General features: G+C 39.6%; 5 protein-coding genes across 6 annotated transcripts; 4 read left to right on the forward strand and 1 right to left on the reverse strand.

Annotated features, from left to right (window-relative positions):
* Positions 1-1,490: 1,490 nt before the first annotated feature.
* Positions 1,491-3,123, reverse strand: LOC311275577 (uncharacterized protein). The gene is made up of 4 exons (XM_084384700.1): positions 3,080-3,123; positions 2,916-2,971; positions 2,656-2,806; positions 1,491-2,563 (listed from the first exon to the last, which is right to left on the reverse strand). The coding sequence occupies exons 2-4, from the start codon at positions 2,953-2,955 to the stop codon at positions 1,987-1,989; spliced, it is 768 nt and encodes a 255-aa protein (XP_084240826.1). The 5' UTR covers positions 2,956-2,971; positions 3,080-3,123; the 3' UTR covers positions 1,491-1,986.
* Positions 3,124-10,260: 7,137 nt separating this feature from the next.
* On the forward strand, positions 10,261-11,856 carry LOC311276530 (uncharacterized protein; the record flags this gene model as incomplete). 2 transcript variants are annotated; one of them, XM_084386231.1, is made up of 4 exons in its annotated part: positions 10,261-10,392; positions 10,499-10,577; positions 10,685-10,835; positions 10,945-11,856. In XM_084386231.1, 4 exons carry the CDS (start codon positions 10,261-10,263, stop codon positions 11,519-11,521), a joined length of 939 nt encoding a protein of 312 aa, XP_084242357.1. In that variant the 3' UTR covers positions 11,522-11,856. The 2 variants fall into 2 exon arrangements, with proteins under 2 accessions (XP_084242357.1, XP_084242356.1); XM_084386230.1 differs by having other exon boundaries at positions 10,377-10,416; positions 10,522-10,577.
* A 695-nt stretch (positions 11,857-12,551) lies between these two features.
* On the forward strand, positions 12,552-14,050 carry LOC311275852 (uncharacterized protein). The gene is made up of 4 exons (XM_084385118.1): positions 12,552-12,582; positions 12,685-12,741; positions 13,137-13,287; positions 13,388-14,050. The coding sequence occupies exons 2-4, from the start codon at positions 12,702-12,704 to the stop codon at positions 13,752-13,754; spliced, it is 558 nt and encodes a 185-aa protein (XP_084241244.1). The 5' UTR covers positions 12,552-12,582; positions 12,685-12,701; the 3' UTR covers positions 13,755-14,050.
* A 3,223-nt stretch (positions 14,051-17,273) lies between these two features.
* LOC311275851 (uncharacterized protein) lies at positions 17,274-18,668 on the forward strand. Its single transcript, XM_084385117.1, has 4 exons — positions 17,274-17,317; positions 17,428-17,483; positions 17,592-17,742; positions 17,835-18,668. The coding sequence occupies exons 2-4, from the start codon at positions 17,444-17,446 to the stop codon at positions 18,409-18,411; spliced, it is 768 nt and encodes a 255-aa protein (XP_084241243.1). The 5' UTR covers positions 17,274-17,317; positions 17,428-17,443; the 3' UTR covers positions 18,412-18,668.
* Positions 18,669-22,958: 4,290 nt separating this feature from the next.
* Positions 22,959-24,379, forward strand: LOC311306809 (uncharacterized protein). Its single transcript, XM_084435391.1, has 4 exons — positions 22,959-23,022; positions 23,133-23,188; positions 23,296-23,446; positions 23,539-24,379. The coding sequence occupies exons 2-4, from the start codon at positions 23,149-23,151 to the stop codon at positions 24,113-24,115; spliced, it is 768 nt and encodes a 255-aa protein (XP_084291517.1). The 5' UTR covers positions 22,959-23,022; positions 23,133-23,148; the 3' UTR covers positions 24,116-24,379.
* The last annotated feature ends 3,554 nt before the right edge of the window (positions 24,380-27,933 follow it).

Raw genomic sequence — 27,933 nt, forward strand, 5'->3', positions numbered from 1 at the left:
TTACCCTCGCATTGCTTGCTAAGGACGGGGCCTACGCCAAAGACTATGCTTGCTGAGCTATTAATAAATTTACTCTTGTTATATCATTTTATCTCCCGAGTCTTTCTGGTAGAACTAAAAGAAACAAGAAAAGTGTGCATAATGGAAACATGAATTTAATTAAAATCTAAAAGCCTAAACTCAGTTATCCAGAAAAATCCAATTATTTAAGGTCCATATACTAAACCCAGACAGAGCCCCACATTTGAACATTTGACCTAATAAAACAACAAATGATAAAGACGTTCTGCACACCCTGATAAGATCTGACACATCACCCAAAGCCTCTTGATTCTGTGTCTGCTGGTATTAAGTATTTTTACTCTTCTCATTTAGCTTTAAATTCTTAGAGTTGACTTTATTAACAATGATAATGATTTGCTATTTATTAAGTAATACATAGAGTGTTTCAAAGGAAATAGTCTCCACATAAACTGATTCTGTATCCCATGGAACTGTCATGATCCCAACTCCAGGGATAAAAGAACAGAAAGCTGTATAATTATTCAAGAACAATATTTGTCTGGTAAAACTACAGGAAAAAAATTGTCACTATCATATAATTCATTTTCACTAAAGTTGATGAGAAGTAGGCCTATATAATCTAATTTGAATGAGAGATGAGTGGAATAATGCATTTCTCACCACTAGATAGCACTGCCACTACTAAGCTATATGGGTTAGTTAACCCTTTATGAAGAAATGTATTTATTTATAATTGTTTACATTAATAACAATCTCATCACTTCCTGCAAGAAGCAAATCATTTATCATCTGCAAAGAGTACATCAGCATTTATTAAAAATCAAACCTGAAGTGAAAAGTCAACCTCAAATGAAACAGTTGTAGAAGTTTTTTTCACATTTATTTAAAATATTATATCATATTTAAAATATTGCATTTTGAATAGTCAAAATGATTGAAGGATCACAAGAAATCCCGAATCATAAAATGCTACTGGTCCAAGGAGGCAAGGGAGGCTGAGCATCTTCAAATATGTGATATGATAAAATTAACTGTTGTTTTTAACCAGTCACTTATTATACGTATTGTATTACAATACATAATGGTCTGATTTCACAGACAGAGTTTAGACTAAGCCAGGATTAGGCCTCAGCTCATTTGAAGCATTTAAGTAGCTTTTATAAACGTGCCTTATAAAAAACATAACTGATGTGCATCTTGAGACAAAACTATGGCACAGACATATTTTCAGATATGTCAGTGCAAGTTGCTTTTAGTTAAAATAGCTCAAACATGCATTTTAGTCTGGGACTAGACTCAAGCCATGTCTGTGAAACCGGGGGAATGTATTTTATTAGAATAATTTTGCACGCTCATTCAGTGCAAGATGACCACTAAGGTCCACAACACAGTCTAGCATAATCAATAGTGTAAACAGTGAATTATTAAACTCATGTTTTTTTTTTTTTGTTTTTTTTTTTTTTTTTGAATTGGACATGTTAGCCTTGTGCATTTTCTGAGTGCTACTTAATTAGATGAAAAAATAATATTTTGAATGATAATTCAGCTATGCTGATCTACGTTACTGGACATAATATTCTGAAACATTGTTAATAAATGGCAGGCGTTTTATTGTTGATAAATAAGACAAATGATACACTTAGCATTTATAAATTTGCCAGAAGCTACACATTTTCTGTCAGAGGTATTAAAGAGTTGCTAAACTGAAATAAATACACAATAGTTTTTACAGAAAGAGAGCAAAATTTCTGCATCTATAGATGAATGGTTAAGATGTAAACAACAGGATTTCAGTAAAAAAATCACTTATCCTATATATTAGTGTTTGGCCCATCAACTGTAAGACATCTTGTTGATGCCTAATGATTTAGGTCATGGTTATGGGAGATATGTGGGATTTTGGAGTCACAATTCTCATGGCAGGACAGTTCTGTTGGTGACAAAGTCAGAAGTCTTTGAAATCTAATTTCTCTTGATAAAGGACTCATACAGGGAGGTGAGCTGGTCCTTCAGGTCCTGTGCGTAGGGGTCCAGCTTTTCCTTCAGGTCTTCAGAGTAGGGTGTAAGACTCTGCTGGACCATCTGGGCTCTCTCTCTAATCTGGGCCTGAAGATCCTCAGCCAGAGGGGTCACGGTCTTCTGGAACTCCTGCAGACGTTGGTCAACCTTCTCCTTGATTTCAGCAGTGTAGGGCTCCAGCTGAGCCTGCAGATCCTTTACGCTCTGCTCCAGGTTTCCTCTCAGCTCCTCACTCTTCTGGAGCAGAGTGGCCTTCAGGGTCTCAGAATCCAGGGATTCTGCATATGGAGTCATGGCTGTCCTGAGCTCCTCCACTCTCTGCTGGATCTGGCTCTTGAGGTTGTCAGCATAGGGCTCCAGCTGGTCTCTCACAGTGATCAGGTCCTGGCCCAAACGCTCCCTCAACACTTCAGTCTCTTTGGTGATTCTGGTCATCAGCTCTTCAGCCAGAGGATCCATCTGTTTCTTGAGGGTGACGGCATATTCACTGGCCATATCGGCGCTCTGGGTCAGTCTAGCACTGTTAAATGGAGAAGGGCATTTGAGTTTCATATCAGGGCATAAGAAATAGTCTAAATAACAGTGTCCTGCAGGTAAATATTCTTGACTTACTTGACGTCCTGTCCCAGTTGGGAAGACCTGATCATCTTGACGGTTTCCTCTGCGGTTTGTGTTGCCTTTGAAACATAGCTCCAGAATGCATCAGTCAGCTGCTCCAGCTGTGGCTTGGGCTCATCAGCAGAGAATAGGTTGGCCTGGCAACCTGTTGATGGAGCATTTCAGTTTGATCACATGGTATTGTTAGATTCTGTAAATTTATCAAGCCTTAAAACTTAAAATTTTCATATAGTAATTTTCTCTGAATTTCTCACCTGTAAATACAGCAAGTGCAAGAACCACAAGAACCTTCATGATGTTCAGTTTTAGTCTATAAGTAATAAAAAAAAAAAAAAACTTTTATTGAATGCCTCTGTCTTTTACATAAATGTAAATAGTGCTCTATTTTGAATTTACAAAAAAGTGTTAAAGTTCTTACCTGTTTCAGTGTGTTTTAATTGATGCTGTCCTGTCTGAAGAACAAGTGTGAAGGTTGCTGTTTCACATCTGTATTTATATAGCATAGGGAGGTGATTGCCATTGTGGAAACCCAAAGTCCAGTGGGTAGTGCCTTGCTGTCATTACTCCACATCATAATGCCCTGACTGTACCTTCAACCACACAGACTTTCAGATTCAGAACAGATAGGCCTAATGGTAACAGTGGAAATTTGTCTTTAAAAGCAGTAATACATTTTTTGAGGAAGTTTTAATTGGGCCAAAATGAAAATACATAAAATATTTCTATGGCTTAGCACTTAACATTATACAGATGTCATTAAAGAGAAGTTTAACTAGAATTCCCCTACTTCCTAAAACAAACTAGAAAAGTGTACATAATGAAAACATGAATTTAATTAAAATCTTATGGCCTAAACTGAGTTATCCAGAAAAATCCAATTATTTAAAGGGGTGGTTGATTATGATTTCACTTTTCTAACTTTAGTTAGTGTGTATTGTTGCTGTTTGAGCATAAACAACATCTGCAAAGTTACAACGCTCAAAGTTCAAAGCAAAGGAATATATTTGCTTTGTACAATCAACTTGTACATGCACTTTTACAAGTTGATTGTACTGAAATGTGTGCTGGCAGTGCCTGTACACAACCATCATAAAATGATAAAAATCCATCCAGTATTTTTTTTTTAATCTTCTTATATGTTTTCCCCATCTCAAATCAAGCCTTTCGATTTTGTGACGTCACAAAATCTATGCCCCTCCCACGATTGTTGATCATAGTCATAATCATAGTCCGCGCGGACCGGCGCGGTCATTGTTGATACGCTGGAGCACTGTCTATGAGCAGAATGGCGTCTACGCGATTGTGGTATTCTGTTCTTGGGTGTAATAACGAACACAGCAGTCGATGTTCCTAAATCCGAACCGCTTAAGACGCAGTGGCTGAGTTTGTTTTCGAAGGGAATTTTCCCCACGATCAACATCAATGCTTTCATGTTTGCGCGAATCATTTCACACACCACACTGTTAGACTTTGCCGTAATTTTACAGTTACTTACCTCAAAAAAGCCCAGTAAAATACCATTTATATTATCTACAGTTAACTAGAGCTGTAATCGGGCCTTAAAAGTTCGGCCCGAAAAGGCCCGAGCCCGACAGAGTTTGGCCCGAGCCCGACAAGTACATTTTGATTGACAGCTTTTTAAAAGCCCGAACCCGTTTACAGCCCGACTGTCCAAAAGGCCGTCTATCAGCAGTGATAAGAGTGTCGGAGACTAGCGCGGACACGCGCTTCACACCGCGAGCCGGCACACGCACCACTCGGCGGAAAAGGGAGAGAAAGAAAGAAAGAGACGCACGCACACAGCACCTTTGTCTTTCATAAAAAAAGGAGTAATTTATAAAAATTTGAACATCATTTATTCATGACTAACGGAGGCTAGAGGCCACTTGGAAGTTGGAACAAAGAAATAAAATAAGTCCTCCAGAGACCAGCCTCCATTTCACCTCCTCAATATCCATTTTCACGCTAATCTAAACACATCACCTGACCGCTCATTTACCACGCAACCCGAAGCGCGAGCCCGAGCCCGGCCCGAGCCCGTGTAAAATAATAGAAATTAAGTCCGAACCCGACCAAACCCGTCGGGTCCCGACGGGTCCCGTCGGGTTCGGGCAAAGATCTTCAGCTCTACAGTTAACTACTGTAGTATATACACTGCATTGTGGGTATTTTTATGAAATTTACTGTTACTTACTGTATATGGGAATTTGCAGTACTTTACCGTTTACGCGAAAGCAGTAGTGCTACTGTAATTGAAGAAGACAGATTTCTTGAAGTGTGTATATGCATATGTTTTAGGCATATTTAAATATCATATGATAATGTTTTATAGTTTTTTTCCCCCATCTTGTTCTGCAGATGAAAATCATGAATCTACATTCTAATTTTTAAGCTATGCACAGACTGGATGTTTAAAAGTAAAAAAAAAAAAACTTGGATGGAAGGATTTAAAATGAGTTCTTAGTGAGAGACCAGAGTAATTAGCATTTTCTCCAATAACAATGAAAAACAAAATATATATATATATATAAACTTTGCTTACACCTCACAAAATTTAAATTGTTGCTCGCATGCAAAGCCCACGCAACAACCTGGCAGAATGTAAACTGAGGTTTGTGTGACGTCACGTGTTGAGTGCGCGCTCATAACGGACGTCCCTGCTGAGAGAGAGTGGATCGCTGCCAGCTGGGGTTTTTTCTGAGGTAAGTACTTTTTACTGAACAAATTTATTTTATAAGTTACTTTTACAAAGTAAACCATTACCAATATCAATTAAATGTAGCTACATTTATGAAGAAAGTAAATAATGAAATCGAATAGGCTTTTAATAACAGCTAACAGGACAGTCTAAAGGAACTTTACTTAATTTTACTTTAATGAAACTGCCGCTTTCATATCCCATTAAAATGCCATAAAATTGACTGACTGCCTTTTCCAGTAGATGGACCCAATCTAATATTTACACAAACAATGGTTTTCCGTCTTTTTTACAACCAGTTATAGCATATTTTACTCGTCAGTTAATGTGTGCTGTTTTGAAGTAAGTTAGGCCTAGCGCGTTTTCTCAAAGGCACTCTCTCTCTCTGCCCCAGGCTCGGTTCTATGGAGGTGCTATGCACCCTCAAACGCAAGCAAGAGCAGCCTCGATTGATACTGTTAGAATATATTGTCGAAACAGATTTGCCAAACGCTCCAGTGCATATTTGTGCTTATTTGTTTTCGCGCTCTGGAGAACACAGGCGTTTTTATTCAGTGCCGAATTATGCAGGCTCGCGAAAATGACACTCGGTTACTTACATTACCTCGTTCCCTTTATAGAGAGGGAATGAGTGTTGCGTAAGTTTAGCTTACGCTATAGGAAAACTCCTTTTCTCGAGAATACTGAAGCCAGAAAATTATTCTTAATTTTCCAAAATGTAAAACGCATTTGCTGCAGCAGGCAGACCTAGGCGAGGCAGCTCGCGCGCCTATTGGCTGCTCTGCAGCAACTCCTGCAACCTATCAGCGCATCTGGGCATGACGCCAGCGCCAATGGGAAGCCTCCCCGCGCTACGTCATGGCCCGCCAGAATGGGCGTGGCTACAAGCCTATAAATACCCACCGCTGATGTTGCACAATGATTTCAGTCGGGTGAAGCAAAACCATAATGTAGCACAAGCACGGCAGCGTACGCAACACTCATTAGTAACCGAGTGTCGTTCTCTTACGAGAGTACTCTCGTGTTGCGTAAGTTTAGTTTACGCTACGGGAACCCCATGTAAAACGCCGTGTGTGCGAAATTTCCAACACTAATGTCCCAAGGGCAGAGTGCCCGAGGCTCATATCAGTGGTAAACACACAGAGCGGTAGGCGGGGAGGAACGACTCGGTAGATGTGATAGGTGCGCGCGCATATACACAGTTATGGCAGTACCAAAACCTATAACTGCATAAGCCCACAGGACGTTGCAGCACATCAACAGTCTAATCAAACTGAGATGGCCTGGGGTCTGACCTGTAAGGCAGGCACTTCTAGGTTATAAAACCTTATGAATGTAGACAGCGAGGCCCAGTCTGCTGCCATACAAATATCATGAAGTGACACCCCACTTGTCCATGCCCACGACGAGGCCATACCTCTAGTCGAGTGGGCCCTAACCCCCAAGGGACAATCCAGGCCCTTGGAGGCATAGGCTGACGCGATTGCATCCACTATCCATCTGGACAGGGTCTGTTTCGAGATGGCCAGCCCCTTGACGCGGCCACCGAACGAAACGAAAAGCTGCTCTGTTTGCCTATAGGCGGCAGAGCATTGCACTTAAATCCTTAAAGCCCTCACTGAGCAAAGGAGGTTAACCCCAGCCTCACTGTCGGATGCAGGGAGTGCCGAAAGGGAAATAACTTGCGCTCTGAACGGAGTCGTAAGCACCTTCGGGACGTAACCATGCCTTGGTTTGAGGACAACTTTAGAGTGCGTGCAGGTCGCCCACTCGCTTTACTGAGGCAAGCGCCAGCAGAAAAGCGGTTTTGAAGGATAGGTACTTTAGTTCCACCGCATGTAATGGTTCGAATGGTTTGCCTTTCATGGCCTCAAGGACCGTGGAAAGGTCCCACGCTGGAACCAAGGGTGGTCGAGGAGGGTTCAGCCTCCTAGCACCCCTGAGGAAACAGATTATGAGGTCGTTCTTTCCCAGTGACTGGCCGTTCGCGGGCTTCGCGAAAGCCGCTATAGCCGCCACATACACTTTGAGCATGGATGGGGTTCTACCGCTGTCACGCAGCTCTTGCAGGAAAGAAAGTACCACCGCTACCTCACCACTTAGCGGGTTAAAGTCATGAGCTGAACACCATTCAGCGAACACTGACCATTTAGACGCATAGAGCCGTCTCGTAGACGGAGCTCTAGCCTGTGTTATCGTGCTCAGCACTCCCTTTGGAAGGTGAAATGGTGATGGTTGATCGCCCACACATGTAGGGCCCACAGCTCGGGGTACGGGTGCCAAACTGCACCCTGGGCCTGGGGCAGCAGGTCCTTCCTCAGCGGAATCGGCTATGGAGCTGTGTTCCCCAGTTCCATCAGTTCTGGGAACCATACTTGATTCTCCCATAGCGGGGCTATCAGGAGTATTGAGCATCTGGTTTCCCTGATTCGCTTGATTACCTGTGGTAACAAGGCGACCGGGGGAAACGCATAGAGAGGGCGCTTGGGCCAATTTCGGGGCAGCGCGTCCCTTTCTTTTGAAAAGAACATTGGGCAGTGAGCGTTGGTCTGTGACACGAATAGGTCTACCTCTGCTTTGCCGAAAATGTCCCAGATATTTTGCACTGTCTTGGGATGCAGAGCCCATTCTCCTGGGGAGAGCTTGGCCCTGGATAACATATCTGGGCCCACGTTCAGGACGCCCGGCACATGCGCCGCTCTCAACGAGCCCAGGTTGTGCTGGCCCCATATGAGGAGGCGTCTTGCTAGTGCAAGAAGGCCCCGGGACTTGAGGCCGCCCTGGCGATTTATATACGACACCACCGAGGTGTTGTCTGTTCTGACCAGAACGTGGTGGTTCTTTAGCACAGGGAGAAAGAACTGAAGGGACCGCTTTCATCTCCAGACAGTTTATGTGTAGACGCTTTTCCGCATCTGACCACAGGCCCATAGAAGGTCTCCCTTCGTACAGGGCGCCCCAACCCGTGTTGAAGGCGTCTGTCGAGATGACTTTGATTTGAGAGGCGGCGCCCAAGTTCACATCGGTCTGGTACCAGCCGGTTCTCATCCCCGGTTTCAGAGCTGCAACGCATGTCTGATTTGTCGTGAGACGGAGTGAACCTGTCTTCCACGCATTCGCTGGTACGCGCTGTTTCAGCCACAGTTGAAAAGGGCGCATGTGTAGCAGACCCAGCGGAAGCACCTTCGAGGCTGAGGCCATGAGACCCATCATCCTCTGAAACATTCTGAGGGGAAGATTTTTCCCCACAGTGAATGTTGCTGCAAAGCGCTGAATTGCCACCGCGCGCTCCCGCGTCAGGCGCGCTATCATAGACCTGGAGTCCAAATCTATCCCCAGAAAGGATATTTCCTGACTGGGGGATAAAAATCTCTTGGCCCAGTTGACTCTGAGGCCCAGCTGATCCAGATGGGCCAACAGTAATGTCTTGTGTGTCACCAGTTCCTCCTTCGACTGGGTTAATATTAGCCAGTCGTCCAGATAATTCAGGACTCTCACGCCCCATTGGGTGCGCGAGCACCGTGTCCATGCACTTTGTAAATGTACAAGGTGCTAAAGACAGGCAGAAGGGAAGGACGGTGTACTGATAAGCCTGGCCCTCGAAGGCGAATCTCAAGAATGGCCTGTGACGGGCTGCTATTTGGATCTGAAAATAAGCATCTTTCAGATCCACTGATATAAACCAGTCCCCCGGTCGGATTCGAGCGAGGATTTGTCTGGTCGTGATCATTTTGAACGGGCGTATCATCAGCGCTTTGTTCAAGCGTCTGAGATCTAATATAGGGCGGAGTCCGCCGTCTTTCTTTGGTACTAAGAAATAACGGCTGTAAAACCCTGACTCGCTCTGGGCTAAAGGAACGCATTCCCTTTTCTGAGCAAATTCACTATCTCGGCGCGAAGTAGGTGTGCTACTTCTTGATTCACTGACGTTTCGACCCGTGCTGTGAAGCACGGTGGTCTGCGAGCGAATTGCAGCGAGTAGCCCTGTTTCACCGTCTTTAGCACCCATTCTGAAACCCCTGGTATCAATTCCCATGCTTTCGCGTGGATTGACGGGTAGAATGAAGTCTGGGTTCTGGTCGCTTACGTTCGAGGACCCGGGGACCAAACCATGAAGAAACGGTCCGTTCATCATGTTTATTTTGAATGGGACAGACAGTGTTCTGTGTGGTGGCTCTGTAGCTAGCACTCTGGTCGAATGAACGGGGAGATGCTGCATTGCGGCGTTCTTCGAGTGGGCGGTAACTGTAAAATTAAATTGCGGTAAGGGCATCATACTGTAAAATTAAATTACAGTAAGGGCATCTTACTGTAAAATTAAATTGTGGTAAGGGCATCATACTGTAAAATTAAATTGCGGTAGGGCTGCACGATAAATCGCATGAGATTGTTATGCGCATCTCGTCAGTAAAGCCGGTTCCTTGATTAGTAGTAAATCGCCATCACCTGCTTTCAGATGGAGCGGCATTTACTACAAAGAGCCGTAGTTAACTGACAAGCTGAGCCATATCGCATTAATTATCGCTGGCGATACGTCCGCGATATTAATGCGATATGGCTCAGCTTGTCAGTTAACTACGGCTCTTTGTAGTAAATGAAAATAATGGATTTTTCTGGATAACTCAGTTTAGGCTATAAGATTTTAATTAAATTCATGTTTCCATTATGTACACTTTTCTTGTTTGTTTTAGGGAGTAGGGGAATTCTAGTTAAACTTCCCTTTAATGACTTCTGTGTAATGTTAAGTGCTAAGCCATATAAACATTTTATGTATTTTCATTTTAGCCCATTTAAAACTTCATAAAAAAATGTATTACTTCTTTTAAAGACAAAGTTCCACTGTTACCATTATCTGTGCTGAATCTGAAAGTCTGTGTGGTTGAAGGTACAGTCAGGGCATTATGATGTGGAGTAATGACAGCAAGGCACTACCCACTGGACTTTGGGTTTCCACTATGGCAATCACCTCCCTATGCTATATAAATACAGATGTGAAACAGCAACCTTCACACTTGTTCTTCAGACAGGACAGCGTTAATTAAAACACACTGACACAGGTAAGAACTTTAACACTTTTTAGTCAATTCAAAATAGAGCACTATTTACATTTATGCAAAAAACAGAGACATTCATTAAAAGTGTTTGTTTTTGTTTACTTATAGACTAAAACTGAACATCATGAAGGTTCTTGTGGTTCTTGCACTTGCTGTGTTTACAGGTGAGAAATTCAGAGAAAATTACTATATGAAAATGTTTTAAGGCTTGATAAATTGACAGAATCTATCAACAATACCATGTGATCAAACTGAAATGCTCCATCAACAGGTTGCCAGGCCAACCTATTCTCTGCTGATGAGCCCAAGCCACAGCTGGAGCAGCTGACTGATGCATTCTGGAGCTATGTTTCAAAGGCAACACAAACTGCAGAGGAAACCGTCAAGATGATCAGGTCTTCCCAACTGGGACAGGACGTCAAGTAAGTCAAGAATAAGTCAAGAATAAGAATATTTACCTGCAGGACACTGTTATTTAGACTATTTCTTATGCCCTGATTTGAAACTCAAATGTCCTTCTCCATTTAACAGTGCTAGACTGACCCAGAGTGCCGATATGGCCAGTGAATATGCTGTCACCCTCAAGAAACAGATGGATCCTCTGGCTGAAGAGCTGATGACCAGAATCACCAAAGAGACTGAAGTGTTGAGGGAGCGTTTGAGCCAGGACCTGATCACTGTGAGAGACCAGCTGGAGCCCTATGCTGACAACCTCAAGAGCCAGATCCAGCAGAGAGTGGAGGAGCTCAGGACAGCCATGACTCCATATGCAGAATCCCTGGATTCTGAGACCCTGAAGGCCACTCTGCTCCAGAAGAGTGAGGAGCTGAGAGGAAACCTGGAGCAGAGCGTGAAGGAGCTGCAGGCTCAGCTGGAGCCCTACACTGCTGAACTCAAGGAGAAGGTTGACCAGCGTCTGCAGGAGTTCCAGAAGACCGTGACCCCTCTGGCTGAGGATCTTCAAGCCCAGATTAGAGAAAGATCCCAGATGGTCCAGCAGAGTCTCATACCCTACTCTGAAGATCTGAAGGAAAATCTGGACCCCTACGCACAAGACCTGAAGGACCAGCTCACCTCCCTGTATGAGTCCTTCATCAAGAGAAATTAGATGCTTCAAAGACTTCTGACTTTGTCACCAACAGAACTGTTTTTCCTTCAATGAGAATTGTGACTCCAAAATCCCACATATCTCCCATAACCATGACCTAAATCATACTATTAGGCATCAACAAGATATCTTACAGTTGATAGGCCAAACGCTAATATATAAGTGATTTTTTGCTAAAATCCTGTTGTTTACATCTTAACCATTCCTCTACATAGATGCAGAAATATTTCTCTCTTTCTGTAAAAACTATTGTGTATTTATTTCAGTTTAGCATCTCTTTGTTACCTCTGACAGAAAATGTGTTGCTTCTGGCAAATTTATAAATGCTAAGTGTATCATTTGTCTTATTTATCAACAATAAAACACCAGCCATTTATTAACAATGTTTCTAAATATTATGTCCAGTAATGTAGATACGCATAGCTGAATTATCATTCAAAATACAAAAATGTTTAATCTACTTAAGTAGCCCTCAGAAAATACACAAGGCTAATATGACATACTTTTTAATAAAATCATCAGAAAAAACAGGAGTTATAAATGGCCTTGTTATCTACCCATGAGAAGTGTGGCATTTGACACTATATATAATACACAGACAGATTAATAAAACAATTCTAAAAGTCTGTACAAGTGACAAAAGATTATTTAAATAAAGCAACTCTATAACATATATGGCACGCAGAAAAGATAAAGGTCATCTCAACTGATTTCTTGTAACACATAATAAAGATTAGATAAGGTTGAGAACTTTCCAAAAATTGACCTTTTCCAGTCACTTCTAGCTGTAATAATGATAGATCATACATTATGTTAATGTCTTTACTCCATTATCAGTGCTGACGCAGGTGTACGCAGTAACTCTTGGACCTGGTCCTTTCAAAGGATGTCCAGATCTGCACATCTTGTCACACAGAGTGTGTAGTCACAACTTATCTAGATAAAAACATCCACTGGAGATTAAAATACATTCCCAATACTATTTAAATACAGATATAAAACAGTCATCACCACATTTGCTATTCACACTGGACAGTGTAAATTAAATCATACTGACAAAGGTAAGAAGATACATTTACTATATACCAGTTTAAAACTAGTTTTATATAAAAATGTTCTACATTATATTAGATTGTTTAAATGGAAAATGTGTTATTTTACAGGCTAAGCCCTGAAAACGATGAAGGCTCTTGTGATTCTTGCATTGGCTGTTTTTACAGGTTAGAGTTATAACCTTTGATATAAAGTACTTAAAGAAGAAGAAAAAAAGGTTCCAAACAGGATGTTAAATACATTTAACTTACATTAATGTTCCTAGTGGATTAAACATAATACATCATGTTCTACCTGTCAAAATTTTGGATACATAATACATTTGTTTCTTGTGATCTTAAAACACTTTTGATCTAGGCTTGTGAGTAGAAGCTTGACTATAGTTTTGAAGGAACATCCTACTTCTAGACTGTTTGAAGAAGCTAAATTATAAGAAAATATGTTTAAAAAATATGCTATTCCAAACCTGTAAGGCTTTCTCTCCTCTGTACACAAATTTTATATTTTTGTTTACCTCTAAAATTACTTTTGAATCATCTGATATTTTCAATTCCCACAACAGGTTGCAAAGCCAACAAATCTAATGAAGAGAAGCCAAATCCACATCTGGAACACTTAATAAATTCATTCTGGAACTATATTGCCCAAGCAGTGCATACTACTGATGAAACTTCACAGATGATAAGGACATCCCAGCTGGGACAGGAAGTCAAGTAAGTCATATTTACCAGCAATATTATTTTTAGTATAATTAGAATTTTTTTCTGTTACCAGACATAAATTACACATTTCCCCTCCACATCCCCACACTAGACTAACACAGACTCCTCCATCTGAAGATATGATGACCAAAATCACAGAGGAGACTGAGGTGTTGAGGGAGCGTTTGGGCCAGGACCTGAACACCCTGAGAGACAAACTGGAGCCCTATGCTGACAACCTTAAGAGCCAGATCCAGCAGAGAGTGGAAGAGTTCAAGATAGCCATGACTCCATATGCAGAATCCCTGGATTCTGAGACCCTGAAGGCCACTCTGCTCCAGAAGAGTGAGGAGCTGAGAGGAAACCTGGAGCAGAGCATGAAGGAGCTGCAGGCTCAGCTGGAGCCCTACACTGCTGAACTCAAGGAGAATGTGGACCAAAACCTGCAGGAAATGAAAAAATCTTTTGCTGCATACTGAAGACCTTTAGTCCCAGATTTAATCTGCAGAGTTACTTTTGAGTTTTCATATTTTTGAAATATATTTCATTTATTATATAGTTTCTAGCATATTTCATTATTATTGCAAACAATAACAAATCTGCCATATTTTATTATTTGTCACTGATTTGTAGAAGATTGCCATGTCCAAAAAAAAAAAAAAAAAAAAAAAAATTGCTTATTGCTTACACTTCTGATTATGATAGACTATGTGTTGTGGACCTTAGTGGTCATCTTGTACTGAATGAGCGTGCAAAAATATTCGAATAAAATACATTCCCCCGGTTTCACAGACATGGCTTCTAGTCCTAGAATAAAATGCATGTTTGAGCTATTTTAACTAAAAAGAACTTGCACTGACATATCTGAAAATATGTCTGTGCCATAGTTTTACCTCAAGATGCACATCAGTTATGTTTTTTTTTATAAGGCACATTTATAAAAGCTACTTAAATGCTTCAAATGAACTGAGGCCTAATCCTGGTTTAGTCTAAACCCTGTCTGTGAAACCAGAACATTATGTTTTATAATACAATGTGTATAATAAGTGACTGGTTAAAAACAACAGTTAATTTTATCACATCACATTTGAAGAGGCTCAGCCTCCCTTGCCTCCTTGGACCAGTGGCATTTTATGAGTGGGATTTATTGTGATCCTTCAATAATTTTGACTATTAAAAATGCAATATTTTAAATATGATATAATATTTTAAATAAATGTGAAAAAAACTTCTACAACTGTTTCATTTGAGGTTGACTTTTCACTTCAGGTTTGATTTTTAATAAATGCTGATGTACTCTTTGCAGATGATAAATGCTTTGCTCCTTGCAGGAAGTGATGAGATTGTTATTAACCCTCTGGGGTCCTTCGGGTCCAAATGGACCCGAAGCGTTTAAATAAAAAAATGTTAAAAATCATAGCTTCATTGGAATGGTCCGAGATTTGGTGACTTTGTTGGTACTTGGTATATGAACACCCAAAAAAATTGGGGACAGGATTTGAATAGTCTAAGTGGTTGTAAAAAAAATAGTCACACTCAGGACCTTCGGGTCCAAATGGACCCGCCATAGGAAATGAATGGGAAATTGGCAAAAATGTGAAAATGCAGAGTTTTTTTGTGCGTACAATCTACAAATCAGCCACGATCCAGAAAAAAAGCACACAACAGTGAAGGGGTTAATCTATAAAACATCAAGAGTGCAAAACAGACACATCCACACACACACACACACACACACACACACACAAACACACTTTTATACACATACACACTAATAAATTCAGATTACAAAAATCTGTTTTGAATTTTTTAAAATCACAGCTTCATCGGAATTTTCCGAAACTTGGTGACTTTTATGGTATTAGGTATGTGAACACACAAAAAATATTGGGGTCATGATCCAAGCACGTCACACTTCTGCTCTTTGGTCAAAAATTACCCCCATAGGAAATGAATGGGAAATTGTCAAAAATATGAAAACACAGAATTTTTTTGTGCATACAATCTACAAATCAGCCAGGATGCAGAAAAAAAGGACTCAACAGTGAAGGGGTGAATCTCTAAAACATCAAGAGTACAAAAAAAAACACACACACACACACACATTTTTTTAATAAAAAAATAAAATAAAAATAAATATATAAAAAATGTCTATTATATTCAATGGGAAAAAATGGGTCATAATTATTGAATAAATATTAATTAAAATCATAAAATTATCTCAAAACACCAAAAAAAGAAAAGAAAAAATATGATAAAAAACAAGTAAAAAAAAATATATATGATTTTTTATATATATATATTAATCCCGCCCTCCGGGTCCAATTGGACCCGAAGGTCCTGAGTGTGACTGTTAAAGGTATAGCGGAGGATTTTCTTTTTCCGGGTGGGTAGTGTAAACTATTGGTCCACCTAAGTGTCAATCATTCTGGAGATATGTTTACGTAAGGCCGTCGTACGTGCTCGTCCCTTAGTTTTCGCTTTCTGCGCATGCGCACTTTCAGGTGTTTATGTGTGGTGAGCTAGAGCTAAGCCATTCATTGAAGCTCGCCGTTTCACCGGGTCCTTTGAAAATGTCTGAGGGTTGCAAGAGAAAAAGTTTGTACGAACTGTATGAGAAGAAGAGAAAGGCCTCAGAAGAGAGAAACAAGATCAGAGTGTTTTTGGGAGATTGTTTCACACGATGGCGTGCGCTGAAAACACAGGTTGGGCTTCCCACTGATGCCTCAGTCGCGAAGTTTCTACTCGACAGGTAAAGTTTGGCATGCTATTTGGAGAAAAAGTGCAAATCTTCTTTTGGAAAGTAATCTTGTATGAGCGATGCCGACAGCAACTTGTAAACAGAGCGTGCACGAGGAGAACCTCGCACACGTTTAATAGGCGTTCCCTCTCGGGAGCAGGTAGAGTGTTGCGCATGTGCATTTTTTTCAAAAAGTGGAGAGGGCGGTTCTTATCTAAAATTCGGAAAGATCCTCCGCTATACCTTTAAACGAAGGACCCCAGAGGGTTAATGTAAACAATTATAAATAAATAAAAATCTTCATAAAGGGTTAACTAACCCATATAGCTTCACTAGTAGTGGCAGTGCTATCTAGTGGTGAGAAATGCATTAATCCACTCATCTCTCATTCAAATTAGATTATAGGTAGGCCTACTTCTCATCAACTTTAGTGAAAATGAATTATATGATAGTGACAAATTTTTTTCCTGTAGTTTAACCAGACAAATATTGTTATTGAATAATTATACAGCTTTCTGTTCTTTTATCCCTGGAGTTGGGATTATGACAGTTCCATGGGATACAGAATCAGTTTATGTGGAGACTATTTCCTTTGAAACACTCTATGTATTACTTAATAAATAGCAAATCATTATCATTGTTAATAAAGTTAACTCCAAGAATTTAAAGCTAAATGAGAAGAGTAAAAATACTTAATACCAGCAGACACAGAATCAAGAGGCTTTGGGTGATGTGTCAGATCTTATCAGGGTGTGCAGAACGTCTTTATCATTTGTTGTTTTATTAGGTCAAATGTTCAAATGTGGGGCTCTGTCTGGGTTTAGTATCTAATATGGACCTTAAATAATTGGATTTTTCTGGATAACTCAGTTTAGGCTATAAGATTTTAATTAAATTCATGTTTCCATTATGTACACTTTTCTTGTTTGTTTTAAGGAGTAGGGGAATTTTAGTTAAACTTCCCTTTAATGACTTCTGTGTAATGTTAAGTGCTAAGCCATATAAACATTTTATGTATTTTCATTTTGGCCCATTTAAAACTTCATCAAAAAATGTATTACTTATTTTAAAGACAAAGTTCCACTGTAAACCATTATCTGTTCTGAATCTGAAAGTCTGTGTGGTTGAAGGTACAGTCAGGGCATTATGATGTGGAGTAATGACAGCAAGGCACTACCCACTGGACTTTGGGTTTCGACTATGGCAATCACCTCCCTATGCTATATAAATACAGATGTGAAACAGCAACCTTCACACTTGTTCTTCAGACAGGACAGCGTCAATTAAAACACACTGACACAGGTAAGAACTTTTACACATTTTAGTCAATTCAAAATAGAGCACTATTTACATTTATGTAAAAGACAGAGACATTCATTAAAAGTGTTTTTTTTTTTTTTTTTTACTTATAGACTAAAACTGAACATCATGAAGGTTCTTGTGGTTCTTGCACTTGCTGTATTTACAGGTGAGAAATTCAGAGAAAATCACTATTATGAAAATGTGTTAAGGCTTGATAAATTGACAGAATCTATCAACAATACCATGTGATCAAACTGAAATGCTCCATCAACAGGTTGCCAGGCCAACCTATTCTCTGCTGATGAGCCCAAGCCACAGCTGGAGCAGCTGACTGATGCATTCTGGAGCTATGTTTCAAAGGCAACACAAACCGCAGAGGAAACCGTCAAGATGATCAGGTCTTCCCAACTGGGACAGGACGTCAAGTAAGTCAAGAATATTTACCTGCAGGACACTGTTATTTAGACTATTTCTTATGCCCTGATATGAAACTCAAATGTCCTTCTCCATTTAACAGTGCTAGACTGACCCAGAGTGCCGATATGGCCAGTGAATATGCCGTCACCCTCAAGAAACAGATGGATCCTCTGGCTGAAGAGCTGATGACCAGAATCACCAAAGAGACTGAAGTGTTGAGGGAGCGTTTGGGCCAGGACCTGATCACTGTGAGAGACCAGCTGGAGCCCTATGCTGACAACCTCAAGAGCCAGATCCAGCAGAGAGTGGAGGAGCTCAGGACAGCCATGACTCCATATGCAGAATCCCTGGATTCTGAGACCCTGAAGGCCACTCTGCTCCAGAAGAGTGAGAAGCTGAGAGGAAAACTGGAGCAGAGCGTGAAGGATCTGCAGGCTCAGCTGGAGCCCTACACTGCTGAACTCAAGGAGAAGGTTGACCAGCGTCTGCAGGAGTTCCAGAAGACCGTGACCCCTCTGGCTGAGGATCTTCAGGCCCAGATTAGAGAGAGAGCCCAGATGGTCCAGCAGAGTCTCACACCCTACGCTGAAGACCTGAAGGAAAAGCTGGACCCCTACGCACAGGACCTGAAGGACCAGCTCACCTCCCTGTACGAATCCTTCATCAAGAGAAATTAGATGCTTCAAAGACTTCTTACTTTGTTATTAACAGAACTACAGAATTACTCATGAACTTCAAAATTTGACATATTTGACACGTTTTCCTCCATTCATTCAATCTACCATGCCTTACACTAAAGCAAAAAAAAAAAAAAAGTTTGATACAGTCTCATAAATTACACTATGCAACATCCGATGTCCTTCACATTTGCAAATTCTCTCTTTTTTTGTGTAACAGTGGATATTTATTTAGAATAAATGAGAAACTTTTATTATTTCTGAGAACATTTTGTGTGATGTTCCTGTTTCTTGCAAATTTACAAATGCCACATTTTATTTTAGTTATGAATCAGTAAAAAACATTTACAAAATGGTGTTTTTGTTGAAAGGAGTATGTGAGATGCCTATTAGTAAATAAAATAGCAAATCTCTGACAATAAAAAAAAAAAAAAGAATATCAAACAAACAAACAATAAAAATGTAGGAGGCAAACCCAATGGACATTTTTGGAAGGGCAAACAGCCCTAAATTAAACAACAACATTAAATATAGTCCTAGATAAGTGTTAAACAATAATAGTCCTCCTCCAATCTAAACAATAAATTGGCCCTCAAACCTGTACATTCTGCCAAAATACCATAGTTATTGTTGTGACGTGACATCAAAGGCCTTTACTTGTTTTTAAGTGTCCATTGCTTTTAGCTACACCATTTGGCAATCCTTTATGGTTTGCTTTGAACGTGAGGATCTGTTGTGACAAAAAGTCCCAATCAGGAAATTTTGATATGGAGTAATCATGACAGTCAGGCACTACCCACTGGACTTTGGGTTTCTATTGCGACAATCTCTTCTCTCTGGTATATAAATGGAGATATGCAACCACTACCTCCTCAATACCACTTCAGATTGAACAGCATTAATATAAACACACTGACACAGGTAATTAATAAAGGTTCATAATTCAGGGTTCTTGCAGGTTTCAGTAAGTCAAATTTAAGACCTTTTTAAGACATTTTAAGACCATAAAGATTGAAATTTAAGACCTACACGACGCATTACCAAATAAATATTCAAATCAAAGAATTCATTTTATTTCAATGAATTCAGTAATTGAAAAAGCATTAATTTAATTTACAGATAAATCACATTAGTAACCTTCCACACCCAACAACGCGTGTCAGAGAAAAGAACAGAATCAGATATAAATTTTTTATAGAAAATTGCATATTATACTGTAAAAAACACGTAATTAGTTGATTTTAGTTGATCTTAGTTGATCATAACTAGAGATGAAATGGCATGAACATTTAATTTCATTATTATAGTGACAAAAATGATCACGGTTATCACAGAATCATGTTCAAAAAGTATTAATACTATACAATGAAATCAATTCACCTATTATGGCTTATTTAAAGGGACTGTGTGTAAGAATTTCTCCCATCTAGTGGTGAAACTGTATTTTGCATTCAAACAATAATGCTCTCCAGCGCCTCACTTTTTCAAATGCACGTTGCATCTACGGTAGCCATTAGCCGCGTTTCCACTGTCGGGCCAGGGCCGGGCCGTGCTAGTGCGTGCCAGGGCCAGTCGCGTTTCCACTGTCACTTCCGGGGCTTGATCGGGGCTTACTCGGGGCCAACGGCCAGGATTTCTGGCCCGTCGAATACCTTGGGCCAAAGCGGGCCAGCTCGGGCTAGAGGAGTGGTTACCAACAGAGGAAGAGTTTACCGTTGGGAGACGGCAGCGCCGGATGATTCTGTCAGATTAAAGACTTAAAAATAAAATAATTTAAATCGCGTTCATGTTTGAATGCCTTCTGTTTGTGATGCAAAAGACTATGCGCGCTAGCCGTTACCATAGTAAACATAGTAAACGCTTGAAGATACGCATAGTAAAAAATCAGACCAATCTTAAAGGCTATCACAGTCATGTTTTTATTTTATCTGTCATAGCCTACGTCTCGTCTCTTTAAACCGGACTATCTAAAAATAAAGTAACTTTTTTTTTTCGGGAGCTTCCTCTGTTTCTCTGACTGAAAATATCTGTATGGGAGTCGAGAGAGTGCTAAAGCTCCTCAGGTCGTATGGCATATATTTGTAGAAATGATCATTTTTTCTAAATGTGATGTAAATATGTCCTGTAACTAAGTTACCAGATAAAGAAACAGACGCGACTGAAAAAGTAAGTGTGTCCTCTTTCTTTTGTGAAATAGACCTAACAGTAATTTATTTCTGAGTGACTAATGTGCAATTTTTACATAAATTAATTCATTATGATCAATGTATCACTTTTTATTGTAAACCTGTGGTAAAACATCGATGCGTGGGTTTTAAATATTCAAGAAGCTGCTAAACAAACAAACAAACAAAAAAAAAAGCTAGCAAACGGCCGCTTTTATCGTGTTTGTTTTCAACGCTGTTTCCAGTGATTTCTGATTAGTTTTCTTATAAAACTTCCATTTGTTGGTGAAATGATGGGTTAGTGTGACGTTGTCCCAGAGAGGCGTGTTACGGGCGTGTTTTAGTGAAGCGCTGTGGAGCTTCTGGCCCGACAGTGGAAACGCATGCCCGGTGCTATTGGCCCGAGGCTATTAGCCCGGCACGGCCCGTTTAAAGCCCTGGCCCGACAGTGGAAATGCGGCTATTATGTACTAAAAAGCTATGACAGGATGTCTTATAATAGCACTTCCAGTTTTTCTTCGGGTGAACAGGTTTGTTATTTAAAACAAACTGAAACTTGAAACAACGAATAAAAGAATGTTACAGTATAAATTACTGACTGTGAAAAACATTAACTATGGTAATTAGTAGTAATGCCTTCTTTACTCGTTATATTTTTTGAAGTACGTGCATTGTTAGATATCATCATCATCATCAGAGCCTTCTCTAACGTTACTTGCTCTGCTATTCATCAAAGAGCCTGTTTAACTTTTAACTATAAATGTTCTACTGCTATATAATAAAGTACACAACCAAGCAATGAAAAAAAAGCTTGTAACATTGACTTACCTGTCGAGAAGAAAGCAGGCAACTTCAGGGTCTCTTTTGAAAGCTTTCTCCTGCATTAGCTATCCCGACATTAACCCTTAATTGTTTTTGTAATCTCCGGTCACGTTTCCTTTTACGGTCTATTTTGGACTTTTTCGACGACGAGGACTCATCCTGTGACTCAGCATATGTATGAATGAACGGTGTATAAATAACCGTGCAGTGAAACCTTTTAAACTTACCGCGGCAGTGACAAGCGCCTCTCACTGCTCTGCTCCTCCGCTTCTGCTGGCTTCAGTCACGTGACGCTGGCTCTGAACGAAAACACGTTGTGGAAACGCGTTGGCCTAGTACCTTTTGTCCCTCTCTGCTATTATAGTTTTTCAAGATGGCGGAACTGCATGGAAGCCTCCGTGGACCTACCCGTCCCATGTATATAAAGATAATAAATTCTTCGTTTACGAGGATTAGTCTGATCATTGGCATAGGTATTTGTACACCATTGAGGGCATATTTATTAATAAAAATATTGATTTTAGATAATAAAATACCTAAAAAGCTACACATAGTCCCTTTAAGGCCTACTCATAATCACTGTTGTCTTAGTGAAACAGATTTAAGGTCTTTCATTTAGCCAAAGGAAAATGAAACTTCACTAGACAAACCTAACAGTTTATCCCTGAAAGTCTTGAGAGTCAACTTTTAGGAATTCTCTTTAAGTTACTCAAATAACATTGACAAATGTTAACTTGACCCTCTGTAAGCCATTTTGTTTGAGCTCTCTTTTACCTAAAAATTTTTCCCATGTAGTCTGCATTTTTAAAATGTTAGGAAGGTCATACATCCTTGCAGCAGTAGCTTGGTTCTAGGTCAAACAGCCCTTTATCTTTAGGTGTTTAGCAGGCGTGTAACCTGGACAGAGTGTTACGTGTGTAGTCCCTGACTCTGATAATAAGTCCTCCTAAGAATCACTTGAGGTCAGTTTATAGCTCTGGACAGGTTCATTAAAATAAAGTGAACTGAAAGGACTTGCTGCAAACTTTTAAGACATAAGAGTAGGAAGTATCTTCTTAAATTTAATTTATAGAGCTCAACAATTCATCCAGGATCAAAAGCATATCTCTTTGAGTGATGTGTCAAATCTTATCAGGAAGTGAACAAAGTCTGGTATCATTTGTTACTGTTATTAGTTCAAAGGTTCAACATCACCTTCTGTCTGGTTTTATGGCTTAAGTAAATGGCGGTATTCAAAACGTCTTTATATGAAAATGAATTAAATTACAATGAGATTATCTGTGTTGAATCCCCTGTAATTGTTTTTAAAAAAAACACACAACTATGAGTTGATATTTTATGAATAGTCTTATGTGTTCATCTAAAACAATATTTATATTGGCATTTAGTACAATTTACTGTCCAATAGTTATCATAGTCTGTATTGAATTCAGGAATCTTTAGCGATAAGAGGTACAGTCAGGGCATTATGATGTGGAGTAATGACAGCAAGGCACTACCCACTGGACTTTGGGTTTCGACTATGGCAATCACCTCCCTATGCTATATAAATACAGATGTGAAACAGCAACCTTCACACTTGTTCTTCAGACAGGACAGCGTCAATCAGAACACACTGACACAGGTAAGAACTTTCACACTTTTTAGTAAATTAAAAATAAAGCACTATTTACATTGATGTAAAAGACAGAGACATTCATTTTTTTTTTTTTTTTTTTTTTTTTTAACTTATAGATTAAAACTGAACATCATGAAGGTTCTTGTGGTTCTTGCACTTGCTGTGTTTACAGGTGAGAAATTCAGAGAAAATTACTATATGAAAATGTGTTAAGGCTTGATAAATTTACAGAATCTATTAACAATACCATGTGATCAAACTGAAATGCTCCATCAACAGGTTGCCAGGCCAACCTATTCTCTGCTGATGAGCCCAAGCCACAGCTGGAGCAGCTGACTGATGCATTCTGGAGCTATGTTTCAAAGGCAACACAAACTGCAGAGGAAACCGTTAAGATGATCAGGTCTTCCCAACTGGGACAGGACGTCAAGTAAGTCAAGAATATTTACCTGTAGGACACTGTTATTTAGACTATTTCTTATGCCCTGATATGAAACTCAAATGTCCTTCTCCATTTAACAGTGCTAGACTGACCCAGAGTGCCGATATGGCCAGTGAATATGCCGTCACCCTCAAGAAACAGATGGATCCTCTGGCTGAAGAGCTGATGACCAGAATCACCAAAGAGACTGAAGTGTTGAGGGAGCGTTTGGGCCAGGACCTGATCACTGTGAGAGACCAGCTGGAGCCCTATGCTGACAACCTCAAGAGCCAGATCCAGCAGAGAGTGGAGGAGCTCAGGACAGCCATGACTCCATATGCAGAATCCCTGGATTCTGAGACCCTGAAGGCCACTCTGCTCCAGAAGAGTGAGGAGCTGAGAGGAAACCTGGAGCAGAGCGTGAAGGATCTGCAGGCTCAGCTGGAGCCCTACACTGCTGAACTCAAGGAGAAGGTTGACCAGCGTCTGCAGGAGTTCCAGAAGACCGTGACCCCTCTGGCTGAGGATCTTCAGGCCCAGATTAGAGAGAGAGCCCAGATGGTCCAGCAGAGTCTCACACCCTACGCTGAAGACCTGAAGGAAAAGCTGGACCCCTACGCACAGGACCTGAAGGACCAGCTCACCTCCCTGTACGAATCCTTCGTCAAGAGAAGTTAGATTCTACCAATGGACTTTTGCCAATTGCTGCTAATGTAATTAGATCTTAGATACAGTTCAATGTGAAAGTGTGTTCTTCACTTTCTGTAGTTGACATTAACAACTGCTGCTGACATTGTAGTGACCTGATGGAAGTATTTATTCACAGCCATGAAACAACACACAAAGGTCCAATGAAAAACGTGTATCTACATTTGCACAATGATTTGTATGTAATATTTGAAATTAATTAGTTTAAATGAAATAAATATTTTGTTAAAGGACGTATGTCTCAAATGTTTCTTTACTACAGGGTGACAGAATGACAGATGTATGGCAAGTTTTAATACCCAGTTATGTTTACTCTAACATTCTCATTTTCAAATATATGAGGAAAGGTATGATGTCTTATATCATCTATTAACAAAAAACTTTGTTTCAAGCAGGTATGTTTAATCTTTAGGGCCCTATTTTCTTTCAACTTTTGGGGCCCTTAACATGCTCAAAAACTCTTGAGACTTTGCACACACATTGGAATCGTCGGCCATCAGAGCCATGCACAAGTCAAAGTGTGTGAGGGGGGTCATCTGTGGCGCACACTTATTTGGTTGTATTTGAGGGGCTCTAGTGCACCTTTTCACCTAAACTAACCAAACTTCATACACTTAAAGATCTTATCAGGCCAAACAACTTTCGCACTCTTATACACTCTTATATTATAAGTCATGTATGCCAGCCCAACAGGAAGTCGGCTATTATAGGTTGTTTGAAAAACGCATGCTCTTGAATTTGATATACTCCTCCTAGGGGATTCACCAAATTCGGTCAGCATAAAGTCAAGACATTGAGTATGCTAAATTTTGATATCTCAAATGGGTTGGTCATGGTGAGGCAACAAATTTATGGTGAAAATATTTAAACAGGAAGGGTGTTATAAGTTCTGCATATTACATACATTGACTGATTTTGATGAAACCTCAGATATATGTTCATTGTAGGAGGCCGATCACATGGATGTGACTATTGTGAGTCAAAGTCATAGCGCCACCAACTGGCAGCAGGAAGTGTGTCACTTTCAAAATACTTTGAAATCGCCCTCTTTTTTTAGCCGATTTGCTTCAAACTTCGCTAGAATCATGCCAAGACACCACACACGTAGACCTGTGAAAGGATTCTTGATATCTTGAATACTTTAATATTCTTTAATTATCTATAAATATATACTTTAAATATCTATTTATTTTACCTAAATTTCCACACAAAATAACAAAACTCGTGACATCAGTGAATACAGCAGTATTTCATTAGTTAAATATTACCTCTTTACAAACTTCTAAGGTTCTGTTGAGGTTTGGATATATACGCTACCATTCAAATGTTTGGGTTGGTAAAAACTTTTTTTAAGTTTTTGAAGAAGCCTCTTATGCTCACCAAAGATGCATTGATTTGATCAAAATACAGTAAATATTGTCAAATATTAGTGCATTTTAAAAATAACAATTCTCTATTTTAATATATTTTAAAATGTAATTTATTCCTGTCATGGCAAAGCTGAATTTTCAGCAGCCATTACTCTATTTCTTATTATTATCAATGTTGAAAACAGCTGTGCTGCTTAACATCTGTGGAAACTAAGATGCAGGGTTTTCTTTTTTTTTTTCTTTTTTTTTTTTGATGAATAGAATGTTAAAAATATTTTATTCTATTGTCTAGAATAATTTCTAGACTATTCTAATAGATTTTTTCTATTGTCAATGTCTTTACTGTCACTTTTGATCAATTTAATGCAACCTTGTTGAATAAAATAAAAAATGTAAACGGTAGTGTATAGTATACTTGTAATTATTTATAAGTCAGGATATTAAATGATAAACTATAAAATGCCATAAATAAATTAAATGCCATTAATAGTTGTATACAATTAGTAAGGATGGGACAGTATCATTTGTCTTAAAGGGATACTCCACTTTTTTCGGAAATAAGCTCATTTTACATCTCCCCCAGAGTTAAACAGTTGAGTTTTACCGTTTTAGAATCCATTCAGCCGAACTCCGGTTCTGACGGTACCACTTTTAGCATAGCTTAGCACAGATCATTGATTCTGATTAGTCCAGTAGCATTTCTTTCAAAATGACCAAAAAGTTTCAATATTTTTCCTATTTAAAACTTGACTCTTCTGTAGTTAAACCGTGTACTAAGATCGACGGAAAATGAAAAGTTGCGATTTTCTAGGCTGATATGGCTGAGAACTACTCTCATTCCAGCGTAATAATCAAGGAACTGTGTGTCTGTACCATGGGTGCAGCAGGCGTAATGATATGACGCAGCGCCTGAAAATAGTCCCCAGCTCGGTAACTTCTTCCAACGTGACCGGGACTAAGTTTGTCTAACCTATTAGACCTATTTTCAGGCGCTGCGTCATATCACTACGCCTGCTGCACTCATGGTACAGCCGCACAGTTCCTTGATTATTACGCCGGAATGAGAGTAGTTCCTAGTCATATAGGCTTAGAAAATCGCAACTTTTCATTTTCCGTCGATCTTAGTACACGGTTTAACTACAGAAGAGTCAAGTTTTAAATAGGAAAAATATTGAAACTCTTTGGTCATTTTGAAAGAAATGCTACTGGACTAATCAGAATCAATGATCTGTGCTAAGCTATGCTAAAAGTGGTACCGTCAGACCCGGAGTTCGGCTGAATGGATTCTAAAACGGTAAAACTCAACTGTTTAACTCTGGGGGAGATGTAAAATGAGCATATTTCCGAAAAAAGTGGAGTATCCCTTTAACAGTGACATGATTGGATTATACAGTCTTTCAAATCTAGTAAGTGAAAAACAATAGCATTATTCCACAATAAATGTTTTTTGTTTGTTTTTTTTGTTTTTTGTTTTGCCCAAAGGCCTGTTTGACAATGGACCTCTGAAACTATAGGTCATGTGGACAATGGCCTATTTATAAAAATAAGAGCTGCACCAATCACTAAGTTATTATGTGGACAATGGTGCTGCCATGTACTATGTACTAGTTTTGTGCACCACACATGCCACCTAGTGGATGCACACTATCATTTCAAGTCATCACAAAAATAAGATGATTAAAATGTACAGGTCATGCAACGCATTTGTTATTGACTGATTGCCAGTTCCTTTTTAATGGATGCATTTAGACACATGTGCACTGCCAGAAAATTATAAACACCCACATCATGATAAAAATCCCACATAAATGCCAGCGATAACATGTCGGGAGCTGCCCTTGCAGGTTTGTAAAAGTACATGTTCTGCCATTTCCAAGAGTCTCCCACACACTCCCATCAAAACAAAACAAAACAACCTTCATCTTCTACCTCACACAAAGAAGCTAATCCTCACATTTCCAAGAGTTCATTCAAGCATGTCATCATTAGCAAGACACTACCTTCCTGGAAAAACAGCCAGGGAAGGCATAAACAGACTCTTTAAAAGCATCTGCTAAATGTGTAAACTGAAGTGACCTTAAACAGAAAAGGAACCTGATACAATGCACACAAACTCTTGTTTCATTTGCATTACTATTAGTACACTTTAAGTTAACTGAATTTGAATCACAACTCTACTCAAAGTCTAATGGTATGTGGTAGTCTATTTGCTTGTTATATAGTTTTGTTGGTAATTTGTAGACACAGATTAACTCTAGACTAATTTAGCAGATTCTGCACTGATATTGGGAAAACAAACTGATTTGAACATGGTTGGAATTGTTAAACATGACTGAGAGTAGTACTGCATTCTTATTGGTAACTGAAGCATTATCAAATTAGCCAAAACATGCAAGGGGTGGAAGGGGATTTGTAGAA

Source organism: Rutilus rutilus (assembly GCF_951802725.1).
Source record: "Rutilus rutilus genome assembly, chromosome: 17".
NCBI lineage: Eukaryota > Metazoa > Chordata > Actinopteri > Cypriniformes > Leuciscidae > Rutilus > Rutilus rutilus.